Source organism: Salvia hispanica, chromosome 6 (genome assembly GCF_023119035.1).
Source record: "Salvia hispanica cultivar TCC Black 2014 chromosome 6, UniMelb_Shisp_WGS_1.0, whole genome shotgun sequence".
Lineage (NCBI taxonomy): Eukaryota > Viridiplantae > Streptophyta > Magnoliopsida > Lamiales > Lamiaceae > Salvia > Salvia hispanica.
The window spans coordinates 19,670,525-19,680,305 of NC_062970.1; the positions used below are offsets into that span (position 1 = coordinate 19,670,525).

The 9,781-nt window shown below is 43.5% G+C and overlaps 1 protein-coding gene across 1 annotated transcript; it reads left to right on the forward strand.

Moving 5' to 3' along the window:
• The first annotated feature begins 204 nt into the window (after window positions 1-204).
• Window positions 205-1,759, forward strand: LOC125197382 (uncharacterized protein At4g06744-like). Its single transcript, XM_048096118.1, has one exon. The coding sequence runs from the start codon at window positions 352-354 to the stop codon at window positions 1,633-1,635; it is 1,284 nt and encodes a 427-aa protein (XP_047952075.1). The 5' UTR covers window positions 205-351; the 3' UTR covers window positions 1,636-1,759.
• Window positions 1,760-9,781: the final 8,022 nt, after the last annotated feature.

Below are 9,781 nucleotides of genomic sequence, written 5' to 3' on the forward strand. Positions count from 1 at the left end.
TAAACATATATAGTCCTCCTAGCATGTTTATATATGTCTCCATGACCAATCAATGAGTAGGACGAGACAAAACTCTCCCCCTATATATCATTTCCTTAACCACTCAACACCACTATCACTCACTTGAAACTACTACTTTGAGATGAACACTAGAAAATCTTCCACCGCTATGCTCTCAATCCCCTCACTCATAATCTTCTTCATCATCTCACAACATTCATCACTCCCTCATGCACACACCATTAAAACTAGGCAAAATCTCGAGATAATAATCGGCGGCGGCGGCGCCCCCTCCCCCGAAACGCCTGTGTGCCCCGAACCCATCCCTCCTCCCCCTCCTCCACCCGAGGAATGCCCTCCCCCACCCCCGCCTCCTATACCTCCTCCACCACCCCCGCCTCCTATACCTCCTCCTCCTCCCCCACCCCCACCACCTCCTCCTCCTCCACCGCCTCCTCGTCACTCTCCATCCTCCGACTTACTCCAAGAAAACCCCCCCCTCCCCCACCAATACCGTCGCCCGAGCTACAAAGGTCGAAGCAAGTGATCGAAAGGTTCAGAAAGACGATATGCAAAGACCCTAAGCACGTGACCGATACGTGGAACGGCAGCTTATGCTATGACAAATCAAAATACAAAGGCTTCATCTGCGACACCACAATCACAGAAAAGAAGCTCCTCGTAGCGCTAGTCAACTTCAACAACTACGAATTCGAAGGCTGTCCCAACAAACCCTTAGCCCTCGGCAACTTCCTCGAAAACCTCACCGAAATCATCGCCTTCCACTCCAACTCCAACTTCTTCTCCTGCGGCATCCCCTTAGGCCTCGACCAAATCAAGTCCCTCTTCGAACTCGACCTCAGCAACAACAACCTCACCGGTCCCTTTCCCAAAGAAGTCCTCGTCGCCACCAACCTCACCTTCCTCGACCTCCGCTTCAACAAACTCTCCGGCTACCTCAACCCAAATGTCTTCACCCTCGACCTCAACATCCTCTTCCTCAACAACAACCAATTCACCGGCCCCATCCCGGCTGCCCTCGGCAAAACCCCCGCCCTCTACGTCACCCTCGCCAACAACCAATTCACCGGCCCCATCCCGAGCACCATCGGAGACACAAAAAACACGCTTCTCGAGATTCTCCTGCTCGGTAACCACCTCTCGGGGACGCTCCCGTACGAGATAGGCTTCCTGGAAAAGGCCACGCTCTTCGACGCGAGCGTGAACAATATCACGGGGCAAATCCCGCACTCATTCGGGTGCCTCAAGTCGATCAACTACCTCAACATGTCCATGAACCAACTCTGTGGACCAGTGCCGGAGCCGCTGTGCAAGCTGCCGAAGCTGGCGAAGCTGACGCTGAGCGACAACTACATCACGCAGGTGGGGCCCGAGTGTAGGAAGCTGATCGAGAGGAAGGTTTTGGACATTGGAAGGAACTGCATTTTGGATCTGCCGAATCAGAAGACCAAGGAGATGTGTGCGGGTTTTTTTCACAAGCAGCCGTGCCGGGAGCCGGCTAACCTGAATAAGATACCTTGCCGCTTTAAATCGGGAAATGAACCGGAACCGGTGGTGGAGAGGAAACTGACGGAGAAGCCGCGGAGCTATGCAGCTCTGGAGCTGCAAGGCTGATGCCATAGCTGTATCTATCTACATATATGTTTATGTGTGTTTCTTGATTTGGGAAATACTATAAAATTTGTATATCAATTTTAGTGTTGTTGGGATTCAATAATTGATCATCTCATTCGTATTATCAATTGAGTAAATAGTAATTAGACATATAGAATAAAGCACGGGTTCATTACAACTTTTTAATAGTTCATTATAGATAATTCAGAGATTTACCAAAAAGACATCATCTGTCTTATTTTCAAAATCTTAAAGTTCATTTTAGTTCATTATAATGAACTCGATGTTATCTTATAATAATATTATTCGGCGTTTAAAGTTTAAGAATGATTTAGTATTGATCATATTTCATAGCTATCCTAACTCTAAATATATGCAAAACACAAAATACTTGTTAGTCTATTGGATCATGTGATCTAACGGTTCAATTAATGTCCCATGTCGTCTATTAATGTAGCTCAACTATTATTATCATAATCATCCAATATCAAAGATCAAAGGAAAGGTAATTTGTGCTGTGTTTCTAATCCACAATGTTGAAATCATGAGATCTTTGGATGCATCAAAGCAAAACACAAAATACTTGTTAGTCTATTGGATCATGTGATCTAACGGTTCAATTAATGTCCCATGTCGTCTATTAATGTAGCTCAACTATTATTATCATAATCATCCAATATCAAAGATCAAAGGAAAGGTAATTTGTGCTGTGTTTCTAATCCACAATGTTGAAATCATGAGATCTTTGGATGCATCAATAAGAGATTCATTGGAATTTTCATGATTAAGAAGTAAAAGCAGAGAGAGGGAAAGCCGCCGCTGCAGGGGCACCGACGGAGACCAATAGCAAGCTCGTCAATGGTCGATGGGTACAAAAATAATGAGTTGGAAGTGGGGCCCCCACTATTTAGATCTACAACTACTTTAATGTTATGTGCTTTCATCCTATATATACCTCATAAGAAGCCAACTAAATGAACTTTTTATTGGTTGGAAAATAATGGAAACACTATATTTTATCTGTTTTTTTTCCCCATTTTTTTAGTGTATTTTGCAGGCTGGATATTTTGTACCGACAGCCCTTTCCGCTTCATTATTATGGAATTTATGGTAGGCTATATTTCTCCTAATTTTCTATGTTTTCTACTCTGTAAGGAGGAGACCACTAGAATGTGATACTAATAAATTTTTTAAATGCAAGGTGAGAGTTCGACTGAAGTATGACTCCAGCATGTCCACTTTATGCTCTTTCTGTCCCCTGAAAATTTGTCACCTATTTCCTTTATCATCTGTCCCTAAAAATTTATCACCTTTCGCTTTTACCATATTTGGCAGTGGACCTCATATTCCACTAATTCATTCCCACTCATATTTTATTATAAAATTAATATATAAAAGTAGGACTCATATGCCACCAACTTTTTTATCTCACTTTTTATTACATTTCTTAAAACTCGTGCCGGATCAAATAATTACAAATTATTGGGGACCGAGGGTGTATATAATTTGACACACCATTTGAAATAAGTCAAAGCAATAAATACATACATTTATGCATATCATACTTAGAGAATAAATAGGTATTGATTTAGTAAATAAATTGACCATCTACAATGATCAAAACTGAATTTGGATAATGAGAGTTGTACGGAATACTATCTCCTACTATTATTCAAAATATCATAACCGATAGTATTATTTTATTAGTACATTTTGTTTGGACGTTAGGCTTCCTTAGCTCTTATTTCATCTTCAAGTTGATAGGTCCACCTAAACAATGCGTCAATCATGACAACGTATATTGGACCACGCTAATGAATTAAAATTATATTGATAATAAAATTTGGATTTCTAAATAAAAAACATATTTTAACATATAAATAGGGAGTGGAGCGTGCAAAACTATAGAAAAGAAGACGAATTTAGCAATAGAAACTGAGTAAGAAAATAGGAGTAGTATAACATTTTCGAGATTGAGCAAGGGAATTGAGAGCTCATAGTTTCCCTAGTTTCTAAATAGTCCTCTGTTCGTTGTTCCCCTTATTTTAACTTCTATCGTAATTTTATGCATTTTTATTTTAATAAATATAAGTGGAAAAAGAAAATATGGTTGAGTGAGTTCAAATAGAAAAGATTAATTGTAACAGCCCGCCCTCCTAGGGTACAATAAATGCGGCGGCTGCTACCCAAAACCGACTCCCAAGAAGTAAACCTAGACTAGGATTTCATTTAAAGAGTACTAACCCAAAAGAATTGGAAGGAATACCAGAGTATTTAATGCAACAACTTAACCTACAAGTTCAAAGAAAGATAGATATCATAAATGATGATCAAAACCTTAAGAGTACGACATAGTATTCAAGACAAGTCACAAGAAAAGACTAAGGCCTCAAACCGAAGGCAAGATGCAAATATTCCAAAAGAAATTCTAAAGTGTATCAAAAATTCAGCGGAAAACGACCAAGGGAAAAGCATAGCTGTGTATGAAGACACAACTACACTTAGAGTTCAACATATCCATATTAATTAATTAAGCTGCTCAACACCCGCCACCGCTCATCATCATTCAACCTGCACATAAGGAAAACACATGCAGGGCTGAGTATTTTGAAATACTCAGTGAGCTCATTGCCAAAATATTTTATAAGTTATGCCACCCTTACCAAGTGAACTCGAGTTTTAAACAGTTATAAGAGAAATATCACGAGTATCACAAAATATTTTTTCCATAGACTGGCCAGTCAAAATAACTCCCCGTTTTCCTCAACATAAACCACAATCACAATCATTCCATGGTGCGACGAAAGTGTGGCCACACTTTTCGCCCACGAGACCGGCCGACTAGCAAGGACGGCTCCCGATCCCCTCGTGTACACAGCCTGGTAGGGCTTGCGGCCCATACTCAGACCCGAATTCGTATAAACATATCCATAGCCATATAGCCCAATGGAGCGAACTCACAAACTAGGCATCAGGCACACAATATCACAATAAAACAGACATAGGCATGGCATAACAGTTAAACCACCCTTATAACACCAATCAGTATTTTTGACAAAAATAAAAGAGAGTTTTAAGAGTAAAGCCCACCTCGATTGCTTAGTTTTCAAGTAGTTTCGCTTTTCCGTTATCCGGCTTCGCAACCAAAGTTTCACCTTTTAATCACATATGCACATATCACAAATTAGGTTCAATACTAAGCTTACTCATGCATGTCTCATTACTTTTCCCTCTTCCCAACGATTTATCTTATCATTACCAATTAATCAAGACCATGTTTATCACACAAGATTATTTAACCATCAAACACACACTACACAACACAACAACACACACACACACACTCACGGCACACACACACACGGCACACACACACACGGCACACACACACATACACATGTTTCCCACATCCCTTTTATCCCAATTCACTCAAACAAGATGCATGGGGGTTCAAGAAGACCGACTAATCGGTTAGAAGAAGAAAAAGAAGAAGTAGAAGAAGAACAAGCATAACTCTTAAACAAAAATACCTTTTTGAGAAAAACGATCGGTAGAAAACAAGTATTAGCCTTGATTCTTCAAAGTTCTTGGATTAAACTCCAACTTTTCTCCAAAAGATTGCAAAATATTGGAGAGTAGAAGAAGAAAATTTGAGAGAGTGTATGGGAGGTGGGGGCCGAAAATATGGGGGCTAGGGTTGGGGTTTTGGTTCTTATTTATAGAATTCAACAAGATCTTTAGGTAATTAGAATAGAATATTTGGTAAGATCTCATTCTCCACAAATTAAATAAAATAAAATAATATTGTGAAGTAGGGAAGAAGAATTAACAAAAATAGATCCTAGGGCAAATCCCATAGGTTTCGAAAATTATGGCTTCTAAATAGCCAAGATTTTGTTTTGGTATTTTTCCATATAGAATAAAATATTATGGAGCAAAATAAAATAAGAATTCTCCTATTCTTGGAGTCAAAAATGGCGCCTCTATGCCTTTTAAATAAGGCATGGATTTTTAAATATTGCCTAGAATAAGGTAAGGCAAGATCTCTTGAGGTATGGAAAGATTTGGTAGAATAATTAAATTCTAGGTATGGAAGGAAATCAAGTAAGGAGTCAGATAAAATAAAATAATTCCTTCCTTCCCAAATATGGTGATTTTCGAAAATCACTAGAAAAATAAGGGGGCTCGATTTTTCCATCTTTAAACAAGGAAATAATTGGCTCTTGGAATTTAATTTGGATAAATATCCCAAGGTTTAAATAAATTCCGGAAGAAATAGAATTTCTCTTCAAAGGGGTCTAGGGTTCGAAAATTACAAGAATTAGGGTAACAAGTATTTATGGAAATTTCTCTAATATTCTCACTCACCCTTAAACAATTAATTGCCACATAATCTCATAACTTAATATATCACATGCCACATCATTTAAATCAAATAGTTTGACTTTTCAAACTTTCAACACAAACCCTAAACTCAAATCGACCATTGAATTTTCACGAAGGCAGTGGTTTTATTTCTCAAAGTTTGGACCTTTCAGTCTAAGATTAACTGGGGTTGCTCCTCGTAGCTCAGATCCGGGCTTACAGCAATATCCTCGTAACGAATCACATGCTTCGGATCGAACACGTATTTTCGCAACTGCGACACATGAAAAACGTTGTGCACATTCCCAAGGCTGGGCGGCAGCGCTAAACGATAAGCTACGGGTCCTACTCCTTCTAGAATCTCGTACGGCCCGATAAAACGTGGCTTCAGCTTGCCCTTGACTCCAAAACGCGCTATCCCTTTCGACGGGGATACTTTGAGGAAAACTTTATCACCAGCGTGGAACTGTAGGTCTGTCCGTCGAACATCGGCGTACGACTTCGGTCTGTCCCGAGCTTCCTTCATTCGCGCGCGGATTTGTCGAACGATTTCAACCATTTCTTCGACTGCATCGAGTCCAAGCGCTCTTCGTTCGCCAACTTCATCCCAGTAGAGCGGAGATCTACACTTTTTCCCATAAAGTGCTTCGTATGGCGCCATGCCGATCGTTGCTTGAAAGCTGTTGTTGTAGGCGAACTCGATCAATGGAAGTGCGGTCTCCCAACTCCCGCCTCGGTCGAGCACCACGGCTCTTAACATATCCTCGAGAGTTAGTATCGTCCTCTCGGATTGTCCATCGGATTGTGGGTGAAAAGCGGTGCTAAAGTTTAAGCGTGTTCCAAGCTCGCGTTGTAAGCTAACCCAAAATTTCGAGGTAAACTTTCGGTCACGATTAGACGTAATTGTCACTGGGACTCCATGTAGTCGCACGATCTCTTGAATGTAGATCCGAGCTAACCTATCCGATCCATGGGTTACGGGGATTGGTATGAAATGCGCACTCTTGGTAAGTCGATCGATGATCACCCAAATCGCGGTGTTCCCTTTAAGGGTTTTTGGCAACGCAGTCACGAAATCCATAGCGATGTGCTCCCACTTCCACTCGGGTATCTCAAGCGGTTGTAGCTTCCCGTACGGTCGTTGGTGTAAGGCTTTCACCTGTTGGCAGGCTAAGCAACGCTCCACGAAAGCTGCGACGTCTCTCTTCATGCCGTTCCACCAAAAGGACTTCTTCAGATCCTGGTACATCTTCGTGCTCCCGGGGTGAGCAGTGTATGGGGTTTCGTGCGCTTCGCTCAAGATTTCGTTCCTAAGACCCTCGTCGTTCGGCACACACAGTCTCCCTTCAAAGGTAAGAGCGTTATCGGAAGCCTCACTAAAACTTCCGGATTCACCGGTTCTCACTTCGACTCGAATCTCTTCTAATTTCTCATCTAGCCGTTGTGCTGCAACGATCCTCGTCCTTAGATCAGGTTCTACTACTAACGCGGCGATTCGACCTTTCACGGTATCGGGTGTTCTAACTACTTCTATCCGCAACTTACTCAACTCTCGCACTAAACTTTCCTCTTCTGTTAGAAAAACAGCGAGTTGCGAATGGTCTCTACGGCTTAAAGCGTCTGCTACTACGTTTGCCTTGCCGGGGTGGTAGTTGATACCACAATCGTAGTCCTTCACTAGCTCGAGCCATCTCCGTTGTCGCATGTTCAGGTCCTTCTGCTCGAAGAAGTACTTCAAACTCTTATGGTCCGTAAAGATTTCACACCTAACTCCGTAGAGATGGTGCCTCCAAATCTTTAGGGCATGCACTACCGCGGCTAACTCTAAATCGTGGGTAGGGTAGTTCAACTCGTGCGGTTTCAACTGTCGCGACGCGTAAGCGATCACCTTGTTGTTCTGCATCAACACGCATCCTAATCCGACTTTCGAAGCGTCGGTGTAGACTACGTAGTCGACTCCAAGCTCTGGCACAGCTAACACTGGTGCGGTGGTCAATTTCTCCTTCAAGAGTTGAAAGCTCGCTTCACACTCCGGCGTCCAGTTCACCTTGATTCCTTTCTTGAGCTGTTGGGTCATTGGTCTCGCTATCTTGGAGAATCCTTCTATGAACCTTCGGTAGTATCCTGCCAAACCCAGGAAACTCCGAATCTCGTTCGGCGTCGATGGCGACTTCCATTGTTGTACCGCCTCAACCTTGGCGGGGTCCACTCGGATTCCTTCTGCTGACACGATGTGTCCTAAAAAGTTGACTTCCTTCAGCCAGAATTCACACTTGCTGAATTTGGCGTACAACTTCTCCTTCCTCAACGTCTCCAGCGCGATCCGTAGGTGTTCCGCGTGCTCCTTCTCGTCCTTCGAGTAGACTAAGATATCATCTATGAATACTAAGACGAACGTATCTAGGTACGGGTGGAAAACGCGGTTCATCAAATCCATAAACACGGCTGGGGCGTTCGTCAGACCGAACGGCATCACGACGAACTCATAGTGACCATATCTGGTACGGAATGCGGTTTTAGGGATATCCTCCTTTCGCACTTTCAGCTGGTGGTATCCGGACTTCAAATCCATCTTAGAGAACACTCCGGCTCCTCGGAGTTGATCGAACAGGTCATCTATCCTCGGCAAAGGGTATTTGTTCTTGAGGGTCAATTTGTTCAACTCTCTATAGTCGATACACATTCTCATTGACCCATCTTTCTTCTTAACGAAGAGCACCGGTGCGCCCCATGGCGAAACACTGGGCCTAACGAATCCTAAGTCCATGAGCTCTTGCAGCTGAATCTTTAACTCCTCTAACTCCTTAGGTGCCATGCGGTACGGCGCCTTCGATATGGGGGCGGCTCCAGGTTCGAGATCGATCGTAAATTCTAACTGCCTATCGGGCGGCGGTCCAGGTAACTCCTCGGGAAAGACATCGGGAAAATCTCGTACGACAGCAACGTCTTCAAGCCTCGCTTCCTCCTTCTCTTCTCCGTGGAGATAGACAAGGTAGGCCGGGCGTCCTTTCCTCAACATGGCGGTGGCTTGTAACGCAGAGACTACAGCGATTCGTCGGTTCATCGAGATTCCGTGGTACACGGCGGGTTCCATACCCGGGGTTTGTAGGGTTATCTGTCGCTTCTTACAACTAATCGTCGCAAAGTTCGCGGTTAACCAATCCATTCCTAAGATCACGTCAACGTCTCTCATCGCCATAACTCGCAGGTCGTGAGCAACTAACTTAAGTTCTCCTAGTACGATTTCTACGTTCAAGCAAAAACGAGAGATCTCTATCATTCCTCCTACTGGTGAGGACACCATCATCCTATGTTCGGACTTCCTAGTAGGCAAACTTAGGGTATGCACACACAACTCAGAGATGAAAGAATGGGATGCGCCCGTATCAAACAAAACAACGATAGGGGTATCAAGGATTTCGCCTATACCTGCTAGATTTCCACTCTCGGGCTTTCCTTGCTCGACCTTGGGCTGCTTCTGCTCTATAGCGTACGCTCTAGCCGGGGCGGGAAGTCTTGGGCGGACAGGCTGTTGCAGCCGCAGTGGCTGATTCCGGTTTGCTCCCGAGCCCGTAGGTGGCGCCCTCGGCTGCTGACGGAAACTCTGTTGGTTCTGCCTCGACCCGGTTCCTACGTTCCTACTCGGACACTCCCTAGAGAAATGACCGTTCCCTCCGCAGTTGAAGCATTTAGTCGGGTTCGGTCCTCTACACTCCCCGAAATGGTACCTGGCGCAAACGTTACACTGAGGTGGTCTGGCACGGGGGTCGTTCCTTGGATT